At 52.5% G+C, this 21,858-nt stretch overlaps 1 protein-coding gene across 1 annotated transcript in view; it reads left to right on the top strand.

The window, feature by feature from the left end:
• ATG16L2 (autophagy related 16 like 2) overlaps positions 1 to 21,858 on the top strand; it is a 41,911-nt gene continuing 20,053 nt past the window's right edge. Inside the window, exons 1-7 of the mRNA XM_067539089.1 lie at positions 1 to 115; positions 11,313 to 11,397; positions 12,868 to 12,988; positions 13,690 to 13,763; positions 14,318 to 14,560; positions 15,746 to 15,811; positions 21,535 to 21,630. Of these exons, the coding sequence (XP_067395190.1) occupies positions 1 to 115; positions 11,313 to 11,397; positions 12,868 to 12,988; positions 13,690 to 13,763; positions 14,318 to 14,560; positions 15,746 to 15,811; positions 21,535 to 21,630 (800 nt within the window). The remainder of the gene's footprint in view (positions 116 to 11,312; positions 11,398 to 12,867; positions 12,989 to 13,689; positions 13,764 to 14,317; positions 14,561 to 15,745; positions 15,812 to 21,534; positions 21,631 to 21,858) is intronic.

Here is a 21,858-nt window from a genome sequence, read left to right on the forward strand (position 1 = left end):
ATGGCCGCGGCGGCCGGGAGCGGCGGCGGCTCCTCCTGGAAGCGCCACATCGTCCGGCAGCTGCAGCTCCGGGACCGAGCGCAGGGCGGCCGCTTCCTGGACCTGGTGCAGGCCTGTGAGCGAGCGAGCCCGGGGGGGCAGGAGCCCGGGGGGGGCTGTTGATTTGGGAGTGCAGGGGTGGCAGGAGCCCGGGGGGGGCTGTTGAATTGGGGGGGGCAGGGGTAGCTGGAGCCCGGGGGGGGCCTGTTGAATTGGGGGGGGCAGGGGTAGCTGGAGCCCGGGGGGGCTGTTGAATTGGGGGTGCAGGGGTAGCTGGAGCCCTGGGGGGGCCTGTTGCATTGGGGGGCAGGGGTACCTGGAGCCCGGGGGGGCTGTTGAATTGGGGGGTGCAGGGGTAGCTGGAGCCCGGGGGGGCTGTTGAATTGGGGGGTGCAGGGGTAGCTGGAGCCCGGGGGGGCTGTTGAATTGGGGGTGCAGGGGTAGCTGGAGCCCGGGGGGGCTGTTGAATTGGGGGTGCAGGGGTAGCTGGAGCCCGGGGGGGGGCTGTTGAATTGGGGGTGCAGGGGTGGCTGGAGCCCGGGGGGGGGCTGTTGAATTGGGGGGGCAGGGGTGGCTGGAGCCCTGGGGGGGCCTGTTGCATTGGGGTGCAGGAATACCTGGAGATTGGGGGTTGGGACAGCTCTGGGGTGTGCTTGCCTTGGGATAGGAGCAGCCTGGGGGGGCTGACTGAGAGGGGTCGGAGCGACTCCGGGATGGGCGGATTTGAGGCCAGGATGGCAGGGCAAGGGGGAGGGCAGGCACCGGCCCCCGGGGAGGGGGGGTACCTGGTTTGGGTGAGGGGCAGGAGGTGCTGCAGCCGTGGTGGGTGTGTGACTTTGAGTAGCCCCTGCGGGGGCGGAGGGCTGGGGCCTCGGGACCCGCTCCGTGATCACGAAGGGAACTGAACTTTCAGTGATAATAAGGCCACACTTTAGTTTTTGTCACTCAACACACTGTTGTGTCCCTGGGTCCTGTCCCCCCCGCCCTCCCCCAGCCTCTCACTGGATGCGTCATCTGTTTTGAATCTGCCTTTGAAATATAAATATCCCCTTTCTGGCAGCGGGAAGTGTGGCTTGCTCAATGTTTTTGTGCCTATCTCTGCCCTTCCGTTTTCACGTGTCAACAGGAGCTCCCACGCCGCCCTGTCCCCCCTCCTGCCGGGCGCGGCTGTGTCTGCGTGGGCTGCGACGCAGCTGGCAAATGCCCGTTGGTGAGGAAAGCCGGAATCGCTGCGTCTCCCCCACCCCGACACGTCGCGGAGCCAAAAGAAACAAATCAGGCTTGTTCCGTGCCTAGAAAGAGAGGGACACCCTAGCGTGATATAGGGAGGGGAAAGTGTAAGAGAAGGGTTGAAACGCACCGAGGGGGAAATCTCGGCTGCATATCAGAGAAAACTTCCTGGTTGTTGTCGACTCTTTGTACTGTGCTAGCAAGAAACATCTTGGAAGGGAGATTAAACCTCAGGCTTCAGGGCTCAAGCCAATATCCAACCGTTAGAGGCCAGATCTAATGTTCACACTGGTTTGTACACCCTCCTCTGAAGCATAGTGCTGGTCACTATCAGCAACAGCATATTGGACTGGATGGACCTCAGGACTGATTGGACCTGGCAGTCCTTATGTGTCCCAGTCAGGATTGGTGCCCCGTTGTGCAGGGTGCTGTACAAATGCACAGATGCAGCCCCTGCCTGGGAGAGCTGACATCCCAGGGCTTTGATCCAGCAAGGAGTTCTGTTCAGATGTGCCCTTGAATCTCCATGGATAGTTGGCTGGATCAGGGTCTAATTTAAGGCAGGACACAAGAAGTGGTCCAATAAACAATAGGGGAGGAGGTGGCTGAGGGTGATGGATAAGATTTCATTGTCATAGCTAGGGAACGGCTGTATGAATCTGATTTTTTTTTTAACCCTTGCATTTGTCCAGTTCCAATTGTTTAAACCTCAGGTTATTATATATATATATTTCTCTTCAAAATAACACAGTCATTTCCCAGATCACATGCTTGTATCCTGGCTTAGTCCTCCCCAAAGTTCAGTTCCTGCCATATTCCCTTAGAAATGGTCTCCCATTGCTCGCTGAAGAATAGTCTCCTTGGGGAAGTGGTGGAATCCCCACCCTTGTGACCTTTTGCAGGTTGTGCGACCAATCTTAAAAGTCCTGGAGGGAATAATCCTGCCCTGGCCTCAGAGAGATATATTGGAGGAGCTCTGTGCCTCAGTTTCCCTATCTGTATAACTGGGATAATAATACTGACCTCCTTTGTAAAGAGCTTTGATATCTGCTGACAAAAAGTGCCATGTAGGAGATAGGTGTTATTCTTCTTCTTATTGTTATTTTTCCGTTGCTCATGTCCATGACTGTATCTGCTTTATACTTTTTCATCCAATATTTTTCATGTCCTCACCTCTGTTAAATGACAGCTTTGAGTCAAAGGCTACTGTAGTCTTTCCCATTGCTAGCAGGTCTGTACATTTGTGCCTTTCACCTTGACATGCTTTCCAGGCCCCCCAGCTGCATTTCTGATCCTGATCTAATTTCACCCGAACTTTCTGTGTCATACACTCTGGAACCAAACCAAAACAGTGTGTGAAGGGTGGGTTGAGGAAAAACAGATGCTCTAGTGTCCTCTGCAAGGATGGTGAGATTGTGAGGAGTCTTGGGCGAAAACAGCACTTTCCCTGATGCGTTTGTATTGAGATTGGCAGGGGAGGTCTACGTCTGCTTTCGCTTTCTGCCCCTTCTCGGAAGTGAGGCTGTGTCAATCTGATGCAGACTGGTCTGCTCTGTAAAAATACTGTGATGCGGGCAACAGATGCAGCTGAACACTGCTGAAGCCTGCCGTGGTCGACACTTGTTTCTAAATCAGGTTCAACGCTGGTTCAGCTCGCCCCCGCACTCTCGTGTACTCCAGGTTTCGTTTTTAACCCTCTCTTTTGCTTTGCACTCTGACTCTGTGCCTAGTGGGTTAGGTAAGAGAGAGGGGTCTGGTGTAGAGTAAATCAGGTGTCTTTCACTTTGGGGATGGCCAAGGGCTAAAAGACATAGAGAAGAGCAGGGAAAAATCCCACTCCTAACAACAAATGAAGCCAGAATCACAATGGGGAAAAACCCCTAGTTTATTCCACGCTCAAACTCTTGTCCTCCAGCCTGGATTTCCTAGCAGGAGCTGTATTTTGCTCAGATTTTGACTCGAGATTGAGGAGAAAAGGAAGAAGATCTGCATTGTCTGTGGATCTGCCAGCCAGGAAATTGGAGTCCAAAGCCTTTAGGCCTCGAGGTGCAGTTCCAGGAGGCAGGATGGTGCAGTGCTTAGGATGCTAACTTGTGTCTCTGGACCCTTGGGTTTAATTCCCTTCCCTGCCAGAGATTTCCTGTGTAATCTTGGGCAGGTCACTTAGGCGCAGGTCCAGCTCTTCCATTGACTTGCTGATGAGACTCGGGAGAATCTCGTAAGATTCCTGTGCATCGATTTCCACTGCTGTGAAATGACCGTACTTTTGCATGTTCAAACGTGTGCTACTTTTGAGTTTTACAATCACAGATATGTTGCAAGACGCAGCTCGTTTGTGTTTGTACAGATGGAGGAAAGTGAGACAGAGACTTGAAATGACTTCCCCAAGGTCACCTAAAAAATCGGAGGTACAATTTAGAAGTTGGTAGTTCCTCACTCCTGGACACTGGGTGCTGTCAGGTTTGATGTCGGATCTTTTGAGATTCCCCAGATAACAGGCTCTATAGACTTGCAAAGGATGAAGCAGTATCATCTCTTTGCTATCTCGCCCCACCTTAAGCAACAGTGTGATGGGCTCAGAGGTTAGTACAAGACCGGTGGTACAGTCAACACTTGGCATCTTTGCTGTCTGCCAACGAGTGGGGCGGGGGTGGTGTCCTACAAGTGTTCCAGGGAACGTATGGGGGTTCCAGGGAGGATGGAGCTAGGCTGTTCTCAATGATGGCAGGTGACAGAACAAGGAGCAATGGTCTCAAGTTGCAGTGGGGGAGGTCTAGGTTGGATATTAGGAAAAATCACTTGGCAGGTGGGGAAGCACTGGAATGGGTTACCTGGGGAAGTGGTGGAATCTCCATCCTTAGAGGTTTTTAAGGCCTGGCTTGCCAAAGCCCTGGCTGGGATGATTTCGTTAGTGTTAGTCCTGCTTTGAGCAGGGGGTTAGACTAGACACCTCCTGAGGTCCCTTCCAACCTTAATATTCTATGATTCTATGTTACTCTGAAGGAATTAAAAATTGCCAATGAAAAATGATGTGCTTGGGGAAGATTTTTATTTGATGCACCACACCGTAAAGAATTTGATACCTTGACCAAGGCACTGGAGCACTGATGGACACTTCAGAGGAACCAGCCACCTTTGATTGGAGACACCACGCTGTGTACCCTCCTCCCCAGAGCGGATAAATGAAGCACGCCTCAAATGTAGTCTCTAGGAATCTTATAATAGCAGCCAGCACAAGCGTAGCATGATAACCACAGACCAGGTTCTGCAGGGTGTAAACACCAAGGGGAGAGAGGAATTATCTTGGCTGACGTAACATACAGCTGCTGTGTTCCACCCCAGAGGTGGTTGCATTTCAGCGGCGATTGACAGGATCTCAGCACGGCTGCATAATGTGTAAGCGCCTTTGGGATGAGAGGCACCAAAGGCATGGGAACATTGCACCATTCTCCTTCTGGCCTGCATCTGACAGACCTTTGAGCAGGATGATCCTACCTATTTTGGGGTAGGTGGTGACTTGGTGGGTCTTGATGTTCGTAGAAAACTCTGGGAGTAATTTCCCTTCATCTCAGCCCTGCCTGTGTTCTCCGAGCACCTCCCATCTCGTTTATTTGGACTCTGGTCCTGCAGAGAGCACAGGGCTCTTGTCTTACCATCATCCTGCGGCGATAAGTCGAGGCAAAGGAGAAGCTGATGTCTGCTCCGCAGCCTGCAGTCCTTTGTCCTTCTCAATGACGCCGTTGGAGGGTGGGATCTTCTCTTCATCATAACGGTCACTGTCTCGGTCTCCATTCTCCCCTGGGGTGGCCCCCTCCAGCTCGCTGAGACCTGCGGACACCCCTGCCGTTCAGTGCCTCTCTCCCGCCTTGGAGACGATTTGTTATTCCTCAGACCAGTGCAGGGCTAGCCCAGTTCCTCTTGGTGCCACTCCCTTATCTCTGCAATAATGAGCACTTGGTGCTCCTGTTCACACACAATGGGCCAGGTCAAAGGGCCAGGGTTAGGTAGCTCAGTGTCCATGGGTGCCTTAGTGATGCCTTAGCTTTGAAACATGGACGCCCAGTTCGAATCCCAGGAGGCTTCTCTCAGACCTTCTTCTTCCCGAGATGGCTCTATTGAATTTCCTATGCAGTTCTAAACAGCCAGGGTCTTTTCACTGCTGTGTGGGCCCAAGATCCCACAACACTTCTGATCTGAGTGTGTGTGTGTGGGGTGTTTCCTTCCCCAGAGGTGGCTGCATTTGAGTGTCGCCACCCTGTTACTATTAAGGGTCAGCAAGGGAGAATTGTGATGTGCATGCAACGTGCTGTGTAGAGCGAGTGCCGGATGTCAGTCCCTGACGAAATCTTTCCGAAGAGGAGTTCTGCGCGTACAGGCCTTTTGGGGATGAAGAAGGCATGGCTACGCAGGGAGATGAAATGTCTGAGGAGCTGGCTGGCCTGGTGCGGTGTCTTTTGTTCTGATTTTGCTGCCTCGGTACATTTTGCACATGAGAAACAAAACCCAGCATTCAGCGCCTTTTGTGCAAGCCAGCACCGCCGTGATTCAGCTCTTTCAAACCCTGGGCTTGCTTCCTGTTCTGGCACGACCCCCCCCCAGAAGAAAGTTTTCAGCTCGTCTTCCATGCAATCAACTGGAATGTAAATATAACACTATGTTTTAGTTTGTACTGGCTCCGCTAGTGCTTTTTATGTAGCCTGTTGTAAAACTAGGCAAATATCCAGATGAGTTGATCTACCCCCTGGAAGACCTCTGCGTCCCCCCCAGAGGTACGTGTACCCTGGGCTGAGAACCGCTGGGTTAAACAACTGCAAACAGAGTAACTATAAATGGAATGATGTCAGATTGGAGGGAGGTCTCAAGTGGGGCTCCACGGGGATCTGATCTGGGTCTGGTGTTTAACATCCTGGCTGTAGGAATAGACAGCAGACTGACCACGTTTGCAGATGACACCAAGCTAGAGGGGAGAGGGGGGGTTGCAAACACTTTGGAGGATAGAGCTAAAATTCAGAGGGATCCTGATAAATTGGAGAACGGGGCTACAGACAACAAAATGAAATTCAGCAAAGACCAGGTGTAAGGTGCTACACTTAGGGAAGAAAAACCAAGCGCACAAATACAGCATGGGGGATAACTGGCTTGGCAGCAGCATTGCGGAGAAGGATCTGGGAGTTGTGGAGGATCACAACCTCAACTGGAGTCAGCAATGCGATGCTGCTGCTGCAAAAAAAGCAAATGCAATTTTGGGTTGCATTAACAGAGGCACGGCAGGCAAGTCACAGGAGGTGATAGTACAGCTCCACTCAGCGCTGGTTGGGGTTCAGCTGGAGAACTGTGTCCGATTTTGGTCACTAATATATAGAAAGGATGTAGAGAAACTGGGAAGGATGCAGAGGTGAGCAACAAAGATGCGCAAAGGGCTGGAACGCAGGCCACGTGAGCAAAGGCTGCAGGAACTGGGTCTGTTTAGTTTGAAAAAGAGGAGATTTGGGGACACACACACACACACACACGCAATAGTGGTCTTCAAATTCTTGAAAGGCTGCCATAAAAAAGGTGGAGACAAGTTGTTCTCTCGTGCCACAGAGGGCAGAGCAAGAGGCGATGGGTTCAAACCACAGCCTAGCAGATGTAGATGAAATCTCAGGAAAAACGTCAAGACTGTCAGAAGGGCAGGACGATGGAGCAGACTGCCTAGGGAAGTTGTTGAATCACCTTCACTGGAGGTTTTCTGAAAGAGGTTGCGTAGCCATCCGTCGTGGATGGTTTAGACACCACAAATCCTGCATCTTGGCAGGGGTTAAACCAGGTGACCCTTGCGCTCCCTGCTGACCCTACGGTTCTAGGATTCTCTGACACGAACATGCTTCCTGGCCCCTTGTGGTCTGGACTTGCGAATGCGGCTCCTGCTGCTGCTTACAGACCCGGAACGAAGTGGAAATATTTCACTGGCCCCGCTTACCTACATCTCTGCCTGCACCGTGGCCGGAGCCAAGTTTAGGTGACCCCGTCACGACACGCTCTGCTGTCATGGCTACAGCAGACAGTGATGTCTCTGAAGCTAAAAAAAAATCCAGACACAACCGCGTGCCGTGCATTTGTCGACCTGCACAGACAGTTGAGAGGAAGAGAGAATTAATTAATACCAGTTCATCCTGTCTGCACTTCAGATAACAGCAGGTGCCGGCCTATGCTCTGGGAGGGGGAAAATACTGTTAGTTGCCTTCTTTGCTAACTAACTGTGAGCTCTTCTGACATTGGAACATGCTCAGATACCATGGGGACGGGCCCGGTATAAGATCATAAACAGCAAGAACCACGTGGCAGACACAAGCCATGTTTTGAGCCAACGGTGTTCTCAGCTGATTACAAACTCAGTTAAAACACAGCCAGAGCCAAGTATGCGATAGCATCCCTTATTCGCAAACATTGTGGAGATTTGAGCAGGACTAAATTGTCAAATAATCTTTTGTGCTCTATGACTGCCCCCTTCGCCTCCCACCCGGTTGGATCGCAAAGCGTCTATGAGCTTTATGTATCTGGGACTGCTGAAATGCAGCCGCTTCTGGGGTGGAGCGCGGTAGCCAGCATGCTGGACAGCCATGACGGCAGGGGGAAACTTGCTTAAGAAATCCAGAGCAAACCTTCCTTCTGTGAAACATGCCGTGGGGTCTGTGAAGTCCAGGGCAGGCTGACAGGATGTGTGGTTTTCAGATTTCCTCTGCAATATCCCCACATGGGAAGCAGCTAGGGACTTGGAACCAGTCTCAGAAGGAGGAAGTGTTGGCTGGACCCTGCTGGACTTGATGTTAAGATTGAAACCCAAGGGTCAGAGCTATAAGTCACCGGCTGTGTCTGTGTCTAGGCGGGTGTGCTGGCAATGCAGGGCGAGTTTAGTGCACCCAGGACTGATGCGTTTGCACCCCTGCCAGTTCACCCTGCTTGGAGCGGGTCTGGAAGAAACGCCTGTGTGCTTTCTGCATGGCTGCTCTCGCTGATGGATCGGCTCCACTGCGGGGAGCTTACGCCCAAAATGCTGGGGCAGGCAGGGCCGGGAGCTAGAGAACACAGAGCGGCACCGCAGTTAGTCCCAGAGGGTGGGGGCGGCAGGAGAGCTGGGGGCCAGCCCCGCCCCCCAGCCCCTCTGAGGTTGTAGCAGTGAGGCAGAGCAGTAAACACGGGGGAACAAGGAACTGCCGCTGAACAAAGCTGCCCAGAGCAAAGCCAGCCCCATCTGAGAGTAGGCAGCTCGCTCCCGGCTGATCCGGTTCCCAGCGGAGTCAGACTAGGGGGAAGGGCACCCAGCGTTTTTGAGCCCCAGACCAGGCGCAGACCGAGAGATGCGCGTTGGCTGTCAGCAGAAACGGCTCCTTTGGAGTCTCTCCTGGACCAGGGGCTGTGCTGCTGGCTGCCCCGCATTCAGGGGAGCTGTAAAACCCCATTTCTACCCACCTCTGCTTCACGAAGCCTCTGGGCACATGCCATAAGAGCATGGGAGCCTGGCCAAAGTGAGGTGTGGCTAGTTACCTTCTGCTGCCTCAGATTCCCCCGGCGGTGTCATTTCTGCCCTTCCTGTCCCAAAGTCTAGCTGTGCTTTTATCCAACAGCTGCCACATTCCATGCCAGAGGTGGCTGCCTTCCAGTGATGGGGGAAATGATTCCCATGCTAAAACATGCACGACTTGCTTATTTCACAGGGGAGTTGAGGAGTAATTAGACAGTGCTTGTGACAGGGCTTGAAAGACGGGTAAAGCTGAGTATCCTTTACAGGGTGGGGTGTTTTCAAGCAGAGCGGTCCTGCTTTTCGCTGGAGGGTGCAGGGGCCAAAATCTTCCCTCCTCTAGTCCCGTGGTTAGCCCAGGGGCGGGCAGAGCTGAGCAGGGCACTCGGCCAGGTGTGAGTTCTGGACTAGGCACCGGGGTGTTAAATCTGACACGGACCCGGCTAAAGTCCACATGCAGGGAGGTGACGCTGCTGTGTGACTCTCCCTGCGCCCAGAGCAATGAGAGAGACCCCCGCCTGGCTTCCTCGCCCAGTGCCCACAGCTGGCTCCCGCTCCTTTCACCGATCACAAGGGGAATGGCTTGTTCTGCGCTGGCTCCACCCGGCCTCCGCTGCACACAGCTGAGACAGGGAGCTCGGATCCCGGGGCCCAGTCTGTGCCCCGGGGCTTTTCTAAAGTGCCCTGCCGCACCAGGCCGTATACCAGCTGGGGACTGCCAGAGCGCAGTGGGCTCCAGCCACGCCTCCTGCCTGCCCCCACCGTGCCAGCCTTGCCAGTCCAGGGAACTGCTGATCTGTCGCTTTTGACGATGTGGCCTAGTGGACAGAACACTGGACTGGGACTCAGGGGACCTGGATCTATTCCTGGCTATTCCGCTGGGTCACTTGGGCAAGTTACGGCCCCCTCTTGCCTCAGTTTCCCCACGTGTAGAATAGAAATAATAATACTTGTCCCCTCTGAGACCTACGGCTGAATAGAGCCAAGTCCTCTCATTTGTATGTGTGGGTGGGTGTGTAATGTCGCTTCCGGACAAAGCCTGAGCCATCAAATTGCTTGTAACACCAGCCCCACCAAGTCTTACTCACCTGGCTTTAATTCTAAGGCAGTGTTTAAAGCACTGGACTCATATTTTGCTGTTTTGGTGACGTGTTTAAAATCTCGGCCACGGTTTCCCGACATCTCCCTTGGTCGGACTGTCACAGCGTCAGCCCTCCAGGGCCTGTGGGACAAATTGAGCCTGGTAGACTTCATTCTTTTCCCTCCGATCAGGTTTCCCAGCAAGAAACTTACAAAGAGTTGCTCTCTGGGCACTGGTGATTTTCACAGCCTGACTCTCCGCTGTGCCACTGATTGAAGGGTCCTGGAAGGGTCCTATCAAGGGTCCTGGAAGCCCTCTTGGGCCACATTTACATGTGCACCTTCCCTGTCGTTGCTCCAGCACTGGTGTAGCTCTGCCTGTGCAGACGGGGCTTGGGCCTGCTAGCTAGACCCAGTGTGTGAGCTGGGGGGAGGAAAGGGCTGACAACCGCTCCCCTGGATAAAAGCCTGCAAGCTTGGCATCACACTTGAATCTAGTGCAGCCCGGCCCTGCCAATGCGCCAGATCCAACAGGGCCAGGTGCACCGTCCCTCTTCGCCCCGTTTGTAAGTGGCTGATGGATGACAAAGTGGACTTTGAAACCATCTGGCCCAGCGCACGCTTGGTTAGTCAGCGTGGGAGCGAAACACCTGTCGTCCTGGCCGGCAGCCGAGGTCGCAGCAGGAGCTTTTGTTTGGTTTTTCCCCCAGTGTATCCAGAGTTATTTGTCTGACACCTGACCTGCACCGGTGTAACCAGTCTGGGTGCCGTGCCTTCCTCCCGACTGCGTGCAGTACGTTGTCCTGTGTCCTCCAGGCACGCTGTGCCCCGCTCCCGGGGTTTTCCCAGCACGCACTGACGCCAACAGAAACGGCCTGGTCCGCTGGTGGACACAACCTGGGCTGTGTCGCGGTTGGGCTGTGAAAAGAACTGCTGTGTGAGCACAACTAACACACTGGCTACAGGGTGTTCTCCAAGAATCTCCCAGGCATTTAAACCTCCCCGCGACCCTAATACAGCTCACAACAATCTGTCGGGCACCCAGCGTTTCGTGTCATGCTGAGTTTCCTGAACAGCGCTGGGAATAGAACCCAGGAATCCTGACTCCCGGTCCCCTGCTCCACCCAGGAGGTGTGTTCCCTCTCAAGCAGAGTGTGGGTGCTTTCCTTGGGGAGGCGTGACCCATATCGACCGCTGACAGCAGCAGGCCCAGTCACTGCGCTACAGCCCGGCGCTAGGCCCTGGGCGCTCACAGTAAGAGAATTTAGGGCTGGAAAAAGACCTGTCGGCCTGGTCACCCCATTGTGTAGGTGGATAAACTGCTTGCTAAGCCAGTGGCAGCAGAACTATTGTCTGACACCCCCCCAGATTTCAGAGAAGGGGTTCTGGTGAATGGGGCCCCCCGTCTACCACACACAATGCTCGCGGTCCCCATGTCCTGACTCCCTTTACCTCCCTGCAGATACCAAACTGTTGGAGAAGTCCAGCTTGCTGGTGCATTTCACCGAGAAGCTACAGGCTGAGTCCTTCGATCTCCAGGCCCCTAGGTAAGTAGAGCGTATCCCTCTTCTTCCTCTGCAGGCGTGAAAGTGGCATGACCGCTTCCTGGAGTCAGCAGCACCGGGGTATATCCCCGCTGCCTCCACAATGGATGCACTGTTCTCTTTGGAAGTGGATAGAGAGGAGTAACTGACCGTGTCTCTGGTCGCTCGCAGCACCAAATGCCTCTGACTGGCTGTGGCTGTCCGTGCCCAGGGGAGGGGGGCTTTCACAATCAGATCTTTCTTCCTTCCCAACAAAAATCCACAGAGTCAGCCAGGCACCCAGTTCCTCGCTCCGCACGCAGCTGAGTAAGGGTGGAAGGTGGCTCAGGATGGAAGGAGCCACGCTTTACCCTCGGCAGTGCTGAGCCGCTGTTGCTGTCTTTCAGATGAGACTTCAATAACTTCAGAGATCTGGACCGTAGACCCCAAGTGACTTTTTGCAAGAATAAGGGGAGGTTAAGCCTGGGGCGTAGGCCAGGTTGAATTGTGGATAATTACGTTCCACCTTCCTAGATTCCCTCTGCAGCTTCAGTTGGTTAGTGTTTTGCTCCTTCACGTCCTGCCCCAAACTGCTGTGTGGTAAACAGCTGCCATGTTCCACCCCAGAATTAGCTGCACTTCAAGAGGTGAAGGAAGCAATCCTTCTGCGTGTGTCTGTCTCTCGCTCTTTCACCCCACAAAAACCTCTGGGCCAGATTCTGTCATCTTTATTCCAGCAGAGAGGGCCGGGGGCGCAGGAGCTGGCCTGATTCGCTGGTAATGTTGCACAGTTAACCTTTAACAGCGGTTATGTTATGCAAAGATTAAGCTTCCCACGGCAAAGTGAACTTGACCGCCTTGTACGTGTGCACGACTACTTTCATAGTTAGTGGGCAGCTTGGGGGAGTTGCGTTGTTACACTGAGAGGTGTCTGCATGTAATATCCTTGCTAAAGCAGTGGAGAAGCCAGTTATTACGCTCAGCAGTATTAGTGTTTAAATGGCTCCAATTAGGCCCTGAGTTTCACACCTCATTGAGGGCACTGGGGCCAGAGACAGCATCTGAGCCAGAGGCAGTTTGACTTAATAGAGCAGAAACACCTCTGTTTGCATTCTGATTTTCTGCTGCGAAAGAGCAGAAGCTCAGCTGTTTTCAAATGAAGGCTATGAATGTGAAGAGGATGGGGGAGTGCGGCAAAATTCAAAGAGATTTCAGGAGCTCAGAATTCAAGATGTTCCCCTGCTCCTGAGTTAAGACTCTGATATATATATATATTTTTTTTTTTTGGAAATGCATCAAGCAAAACAATTCATTGTAACTCTTGCAACCTCTTTCTTGCACCCCGCCCCAGCGACATTTCCCCTCTGCCTCAAACACTCGCCATGCCGTGCTGCTGGAGAAATGCGTTCAACTCTGCTGCAGTCTCAGCAGATGCCCGCTCTGCATGCTCAGAAGTGACTTTTTTTTTCTTTTTTTAACTTGCTGTGTCTGTAGGTTAGGGTGGGAAGCCAGTGACTCTGGGCTGGAGCCGGCCTTGGGCTCCACAGAAGGGTTACACGCCCTGAAGATGAAGTACCAAGGACAAATCGCAGAGTTGAAAGATGTCAGTGGGGAGGTATGTATCGGGGCAGGGAAGTGTACACAAAGTGTAAACTGTTTGGACCCTGGATTGTCATTCGCTCTGTGTCTGTACAGCACCTAGCGCGGTGGCTGGTGTCTAGGTATTACCGTTGGTAAATGCAAACTCTGCACTTGCAAAGAAGGCAGGGCATGGTATTGCAGAGCAGGGTTGCCGGACTTATGCTACTATAGACCCAGAGACAGGACCTCTGCCGAGCTGTAGGTTGAGGAGGAGTTGGGGAACCCTTCTGCAATTCTGGCATAACAATCTGGATCTGAAAGCAGCTCCTAGACTTTTTAGTTTGTTCTTATAGCTCAGAAATTAGTTGGGCCGAGAAACGGCTTGTGTCTAGGCAGAGCATTCAGAGCTGCTGTATGCAGTGGTGTCGTAGTTGTGTCAGTCCCAGGATGTTAGCGAGACAAGGTGGGTGAGGTAATATCCTTTATTGGACCGATTTCTGTTGGTGAGAGAGACAAGAAGTTGGCCCAGTAAAAGATATCCTGAGTATTGTCATGAAAGCAAGCAACACAAAGCCCCTGTCTGTCGTCATTCTTGTGTCCCACCCCACAATCTCTGGTGGAGTCCAGTTTATTGCTCAGCCCAGCCATGCCTCGTCCGCCCCACAGCCCTCGAGAAAGCTCCGTTCACGTACGAGCGTTGCTCTTTGGCCTTTACAATCTCTCTCCCCTTTGCAGCTGGCGTATCGGATTATTGAACTGAACAAATTACTCAAGGCCAAAGGGTGTCAACTGGAGGAGCAGAAAACCAGGTAAGGGCGCCCCCAAGGTCCTGGATGCACCTGATTTAACACGCTTCCTCCCGACGCCCCGCTCCTTGAGACTTATGTTATACAGACACCTGTTTATTTAAGCAGCGTGAAGGGGCGGGTCTGCTCTGCAAAACTGGCCCCTCCTTCCTCTTCAGACCTTGCCCAGGGTTGGAATGAAAATCTGAGCTGCTGACTTTAATGGCAGTAAATGTTTATTACTCTTCACTCCTGCTGGTCCTGCAGAGATCACCCAGCAAGCTGGGCGTGTGGCAGAGAACCTGTACAGTCCATGCCTAGCGCTAGCCAGTTACCCGACTTCAGCCTGTCTTGTGTTTCCCCCTCTGCAGAGGATGTGAGTCTGCTACAGCCCCTAGCTAAGGGACTTAAGCCTTTGGCTCAAGCTGGAGAGGCTCGTGGTCTCGCCTCTTTAGACCCCAGGTTCAATCCCCGGCCAGGGATCAAGGTGGTAGTTGCTCCACTCTAGGAGTGCTGACAAAAGTTTGAGCGTGGGGCTGGGGGGGATTGCGCCCATACTAGAGCTTGCTTTGGCTCAGGCTGGCCTCCCTGAACGGGCGGATCTCGGAGCTGGAAGCGGAGCGGCAGCAGCTGGAGGGCCGGGCGGAGGAGCTGGGCCGCGGGAACTCTGCCAGGAAGGAGGAATACGATGCGCTGCGCGAGCGGTACCGACTCTGCGAGGGGGAGCTGCGGCGAGCGGCCGAGAGGGAGTACGAGCTGCTGGAGCGCTTGGTGCAGAGGAAAGCGGAGGCTGCTGAGTACCAGAACAAGAAGAACGAGAGGTTGGTTGAAGGGTTTCTCACAGGCCAGTGTACGAGAGACTCGCCTGGGCTGGCAGGGGGCACAGGGGGGGCAGACCTGGGCACCACAGCGGAGACCTGGTGGGTAGAGGCCCCATGGTAGGAGGGAATTTGGCCTAGCCCCCCCTCCTCCAGTGGAAGGAAGGACCCTGCAGTGCAGAGAATTTGAGCCCAAGGCAAGGCAGCAAATGTGCAAGGCGCTGCTCGTGCTCCCTGCTGCTCTGCCTGCCTGGGGCAGAGTCCGGGAGCCGTTTACACACTGGTGTGAGTCCCACGCAGGCCAAAGCAATGCTGTAAGTGGGTCTGCGGCGTGCTGCCATACTGGGGAAGAGGAGTGCGGCCCCTCCGCAATGAAGGGTGTCACTCGCTTATGCCAGCATGAGCCCCTTGGGTGGGATTTCACAGACAATCCAAAGGCCGGGGGCTGAGGTTATCAGCGGGCCATGAGCATGTCATGTACTCGCCGTCTATTGAAGGCGCTCGTCTGGCCCCATCACCGTATATCTGAGCACCTCATGGTCTTTAATGAATTTATTCTCCCAGCCCACCTGTGAGGCAGGGCAGGGCTATTATTCCTGTCGTACAGATGGGGGAAACTGAGGCACAGAGCAGCTAAGTGACTGACCTAAGGTCACACGGGCAGTCTGTGGCAGAGCAGGGCCTTGAACTGAAGGTTCGCATGTCCCAGCCAGTGTCCTAACCACTGGGCCATCCTTCCTCTTGAGTATGACTCCTCCTGCTGGATGGAATTGGGATGGGCAGGGCTGCAATCCCATGCTCTTAGTTTCTTGGTTTTGGAGCTGCCGGCTGTGAGTTCTGTTTCCTGAGCTCGGTGTGGGTGCGGACGTGCATGGGTACCAAATGTGCTGCATGGAGAGGATCACGCTCCCTGCTCTGCATGGGGTCTCGGAACGCTTATCTACGTTGGGGATTTTTAGCAATATTCCCGCTGTGCGTCTGGCTCGCACACCGCTGGTAGGAGCAATTGAAGCAGCGCTAGTGTAGATAGAATGCAGATGTCCTTACCCCTGTGTCCTCTAGACCTGCTCTCAGGAAGGGGTAAGGGTTCCTGGGTCTGCCCAGAAGCCTGGGAAAGGGGCAGGCAGGTGGGAAGGAGCAGTGCTGGTCCATCGCTGCCCCCTTTCATTCTCCCGTCTTTCCTTGTAGGGTAAAACAAGCCCAGCTGTCCAGGGAACTGAAGAAGGCGACGAAGAGAACAGTCAGTATTGACGTGTAAGTAGCTGGCAGCCCTGGCTGCTAACGGCGGTGAGACAGACCTCTCTCGGGAGGTTGATGGTGCCTGGTGAGATATCCTGGGGCCGGTTTTGTTCAACATCTTCATTAATGATCTGGAGGATGGGGTAGATTGCACCCTCAGCAAGTTTGCAGATGACACTAAGCTGGGGGGAGTGGTAGATACCCTGGAAGGCAGGGATAGGATACAGAGTGACCTAGACAAATTGGAGGATTGGGCCAAAAGAAATCTGATGAGGTTCAACAAGGACAAGTGCAGAATCCTGCACTTAGGAAGGAAGAATCCCATGCACAGCTACAGACTGGGGACCGATGGGCTAGGCAGCAGTTCTGCAGAAAAGGACCTGGGGGTTACGGTGGACAAGAAGTTGGATATGAGTCAGCAGCGTGCCCTGGTTGCCAAGAAGGCTAATGGCATATTGGGCTGCATTAGTAGGAGCATTGCCAGCAGATCAAGGGAAGTGATTATTCCCCTCTATTCAGCATTGGTGAGGCCGCATTTGGAGTATTGTGTCTAGTTTTGGGCCCCCCCACTACAGGAAAGATGTGGACAAATTGGAGAGAGTCCAGCGGAGGGCAACAAAAATGATGAGGGGGCTGGAGCACAAGACTTATGAGGAGAGGCTGAGGGAACTAGGCTGGTTTAGTCTGCAGAAGAGAAAAATGGGGGGGGATTTGATAGCAGCCTTCAACTACCTGAAAGGGGGTTCCAGGGAGGATGGAGCTAGGCTGTTCTCGGTGGTGGCAGGTGACAGAACAAGGAGCAATGGTCTCAAGTTGCAGTGGGGGAGGTCTAGGTTGGATATTAGGAAACACTTTTTCCCTAGGCGGGTGGTGAAGCACTGGAATGGGTTACCTAGGGAGGTGGTGGATTCTCCATCCTTAGAGGTTTTTAAGCTGAGGCTTGACAAAGCCCTGGCTGGGATGATTTAGCTGAGGTTGGTCCTGCTTTGAGCAGGGGTTGGACTAGACACCTCCTGAGGTCCCTCCCCACCCTCGTCTTCTCTGCTTCTATGAAAGGGCACAAATAGGGGCTGTATCTCAGGGAGGCGTTCGCTTATTATGCTGGGACGTGGCATGTCCCAAGGGAAGTGATTTAAGCCCCATTGCGTGAGTTACTGCGCTGGCCCAGCGTGACAAGTGCCCAGTGAGGCTAGAAATGGCTGGGTTAGTGCTGAAGCGCGACAGCTCTCGGGCTGTGGGGGTTGGTTCCCCAGCAACCGTGTTTTCCCTGGGCATGGTTAGCAGCCAGCTCCTGTCCCAGCGGGAGTGCATCTGCTCCGGGGCTGCATGCAGCTGCTTCTCCTGGACTCGTCCCCTCACCCCTGTGCTGTCTGGGACGCCGGCTGAGGGCGGGGCAGAGTAGAGGGAACAGAACAGACACTTGGTAAATTGGGGCTATGCAGATGGATACGTTAATTGAGTCCAACGAGCAGCTGGTTCATTAGAGGACCTGGGAGATAATGTGGATTGTAGAGCGAGAGGAATATTTATGGCTTGCTTCAGTGACATGTATGATAATTGGTCTCCAGACAGTTGTGTGGAATCGTAGGAGTGGAAGAGACCTCGCCAGGTCATCTAGTCCATTCCCCTGCACGCAAGGCAGGACCAAGTATTATCTAGATCATTGCAGACAGCTCTTTGTTGAACCTGCTCTTCAAAACTTCCAGTGACGCAGATTCCTCAACTTCCCCAAGGCAATTCCTTCCATTGCTTACCTACCCTGACAGCTCAGACATTTTCCTAATGTTCAACCTAAACCGCCCTTACTGCACTTTAAGCCCATTGCTTCTTGTCCTATCCTCAGAGGTTAAGGAGAACAATTTTCTCTCTCCTCCTTGTAACAACCTTTTATGTACTTGAAAACTGGTATCATGTCCCCTCTCAGTCTTCTCTTCTCCAGACTAAACAAACCCAGTTTTTTTCAGTCTTGCCGCATAGGTCATGTTTTCTAGACCTTTCATCATTTTTGTTGCTCTTCTCTGGACTTTCTCCAATTTGTTCACATCTTTCCTGAAATATGGTGCCCAGAACTGGACACAATACTCCAGCTGAGGTCTAATCAGTGCAGAGTTCAGCGGAAGAATTACTACTCGTGTCTTACCTACAACACTCCTGCTAATCCAGCCCAGAATGATGGTTGCTTTTTTGCAGCAGTGTCACACTGTTGACTCATATTTAGCTTGTGATGTACTATGGCCCCGGATCCCTTTTCTGCAGTGCTCCTTCCTAGGCAGTCATTGCTCATTGTGTACGTGTGCAACTGATTGGTCCTTCCTAAGTGGAGCACTTTGCATTTGTCCTTATTGAATTTCATCCCATCTACTGCAGCCCATTTCTCCGGTGTGTCCAGATCATTCTGAATTATAATCCTACCCTCCAAAGCACTTGCAACCCCTCCCAGCTTGCTATCATCTGCAAACTTAATAAGTGTACTCTCTATGCCATTATCTAAATCATTGATGAAAAATATTGAACAGAACCAGACCCAGAACTGATCCCTGCAGGACCCCACTCGTTATGCCCTTCCAGCATGTCTGTGAACCACTGATAACTACTCTCTGGGAATGATATTCCAACCAGTTTTGCACCCACCTTATAGTAACTCCATTTAGGTTGTATTTCCCTAGCTTGTTTATGAGAAGCTCATGTGAGACTATATCAAAAGCCTTACTAAAGTCAAGATATACCACATCTACCGCCTCCCCCCATCCACAAGGCTTGTTACCTTGTCAGAGAAAGCTATCGGGTTGGTTTGACATGATTTGTTCTTGACAAATCCATGCTGACTGTTACTTATCACCTTATTATCTCCCAGGTGTTTGCAAATTGATTGCTTAATTATTTGCTACATTATCTTTCTGGGTTCTGAAGTTAAGTCTGTAATTCCCTGGGTTGTCCTGGTTTCCCTTTATATAGATTGGCACTATATTTGCCTCTGGAATCTCTCTTGTCTTCCATGACTTTTCAAATATAAGCTGAATGTAGCTGAATTCCAGTCCCCTTGTTACCTGGGGTTCTGCCAACCCAAAGTTCAGGGTAACTTTACTTGGTGTGAGATGGTGTCAGGAAATAGCCAAATGGAGACACGGCCGTCCAGCCGCTAGATGGACGGGTAGAAACAGTACAACACAACAGTGCTTTTACGACAAAGCTATTCCTTTCCTTAGGCTCCAGCACAACACGAGCGTGCTCTTACTTTAAAGGTAGACTTTTACTTTGGCTCAAGCACTTAACACGTCTGCAGCAGGTTAGCAAAACACCCCAACCCTCAGCCCTCAATAATTACTGACGTCTGGGGCGGCTTTCGAGGGGAAACAGCGACAGCTTTCCTTTTGACCCGATCTTCCAGCTGCCGTTGGAGGATCCAGAAGCTGTGTCCAAGAAGAGACCCCCAAGGTGTCCAAGCCTCACCCCCCTACCCCCTATTTTTACTTGTTAGTAGACAATAACAGGTCAAGAAAGAGGGGAAAAAAGTTTCAAAAGCCAGACCTAAGGTCACCAAAGTGCTTAATTAACTAGGTGTGTTCCTACAGAATCTGCATATCTGGAGGCCAGGACAAACATCCCCCAGAGGACATGCAGAAATAAGCTGATTGGTCTTTTCCTGACACACACATCCCAGCACATCCACCAGAGCGTCAGGGAGGGGTGCAGAGTCAGGCAAAGGTTGAGCAAGAGGCTCCCCTCCCCTCCTGGCTTTGTTATACCAAGGCTGCACAGGCCTGCAGAAAGGTCTGCCAAGTCTGGCTGCTGCTAGGAACAAATATGATCATCAATATTACACCATCCTGTGGTGCCTGGCCCTTTTACTGCTCTATCCGAATCTCCCCGTACACCCTGACAGAATAATAGAAATGAGAGGTGGAAGAACAGCTGTAGCTCTTCTAGGCCTGACTAGCTGGCCAGCATTTTTGCCGGCACAGTAGAAGCTCAGAGTTACGAACTGACGGGTCAGCCACGCCCCTTATTTGCAACCAGAAGTGCGCAAACAAACAGCAGAGACCAAGAAAAGAAAGCAAATACAGCACAGTGCTGTGTTAAACATAAACGACTAAAAAAATAAAGGGCAAGTCTTAAAAAGAGGTCTGACAAGGTAAGAAAACGGTGTCTGTGCTTGTTTCGTTTTATTTAAAAGCACAATTTTTCTTCTGCATAGTCAAGTTTCAAAGCTGCATTAAGTCCACGTTCAGCTGTAAACTTCTGAAAGAACAGCCGCAGCGTTTTGTTCAGCGTTACGAACGTTTCGGAGTTACGAACAACCTCCATTCCCTGAGGGCTCAGAACTCTGTGTCTGCAGATTATGGTTGTGATGGTTCTTGGGGTGCTGAAGATGGAGAGGCATCTTGTCACCCCTTTTCTCTAGTGAGAGGTAGCCTCGCCCATGGTAGCTGGGTATTAGTCCCCTGATGCCCACAACCTGTCAGCCATTCAAGCCCTTTCCTCTGGGCTAGGCCAGCCCTGGTTCAGCTTGCGGGTTACCAGTAGGTGCACCCCATTTCCCAGATTCTCCGCCCCTGAAGGGTCCCTGTACCCCAGTTTATTAGCGTTCCCCCTCAATCACCACTCCCGTGTAACACACAGCTCTTGTGAGCGTGTGTAATAAAACCAAAGCAGGGTTGTTTAAGACAGGGTAGAGATTCAACTAGAAACAAGAGAGCGTGATGGAAGAAAATGGTTACAATGCAAAACAAAAGCATAGAGCACAAACTACGCCCTACACTTATCTTTCCCTTTCTTATCTCATAAGTGAGGCATCCCTCCAAAGTAAAGTCTGTTGCAGAGCTGGCCGGTTTCGCAGGAACCAGGATCCAAACTTTCCTCAAACAGCCCTGCTCCACAAGACATCTCCTTAGGAAATGGGTGCAAAGGGCCTCTCCCCCCTCCATGTCTGTTGCAATGTTCCTTTTTGCTGCCAAGTGGTTTTGATTGTTTGCAGTTGTGCCTGATGATTTCCCACTGACTGCTCTGGGTTGGGGCCTGGTAGACAACTGAGCCTTGCATTTCATCACCCGCTGGCTAGGGACAGGGGGGTCCCTTCCTGCTGCTGGAGGCCATCACTAAGTAACGTTACTGCCTGGTGACTTCTTTTTACCGTGAGATCATAAGGGCATGAAACTTCAATATAGTTGCATTATCCCTTATATATCGCCCATACACACATCACGCCATGATCATGCACATGGATCGGTTGCAAGGTTTCAATAGAGACCGTCCGTGTTCCCCTTTATGGGTAAATACCCTGCCAGCCGTGTATTTGGTGTAGTGAATTTGCCAGGTCTGAGATGAGAGAAGAGGGGACCCTTTGCCAAGGGGCCGTTGTGTCATGACGATAAATGGCACTTTTATCAGTAGAGCCTGTTGGTTGACAGGGTGGGGGAATGAGCGACAGCGGTAAATGCACAGCTTTGCCGGTCTGAGCTACACTAGGAGTGCTTTGCCGGTGTCCTGTCCAGTGGGGTGGCCCGAGTGTGGACACAGTTAAGGAACTGCAACTTACTTCTCTCAGGAGGCTTCCCGGGATGAGCGCTGCTAAGATACGCCCCGTTGTCCCAGGTTAACTGCCTTTTTTTGCCCCGTGAATAGTATCGCTTTCTGGAGCGAGCTGGTTGAAGTGGTACCAAATCCGCTGCAGACAATCTGTCGCAGACCCCCCCTTGGCTGTGCCCCCAGGCTAACGCCCAGCTTGGCTCTCCCCGCAGGGAACCGGACAAGGTGAAGCCGGAGGAGGTGACAGCGCCTGTCCAAGAGCTTGTGGAACTGGACGGCCGCGAGAAGCTGTGGAAAAGGCCTTTCAGGTAGGAAGGGGCTGTGCGATCGTGGCTGAGCGAAAGTACGCGCACAGAGGGAGACGCGCGCCGGGAGCTGGGGTGGCTGCTGTGTGGACAAGCCATTTAGGGAGCCAGAAAAGTTCTAGCTAGCGGGAAATCAAGAGAATTGATTTCCTCCCCGGTGCCCGGACTCTGGGCATTCGACAACACTAACAGATCCAAAGGTTTGTCTGACCCAGCGGGATCAAGGGGAGG

The sequence above is a fragment of the Emydura macquarii genome, unplaced genomic scaffold (genome assembly GCF_026122565.2).
Source record: "Emydura macquarii macquarii isolate MOO-44397 ecotype Brisbane River unplaced genomic scaffold, CSIRO-AGI_Emac_v2 contig_509, whole genome shotgun sequence".
NCBI lineage: Eukaryota > Metazoa > Chordata > Testudines > Chelidae > Emydura > Emydura macquarii.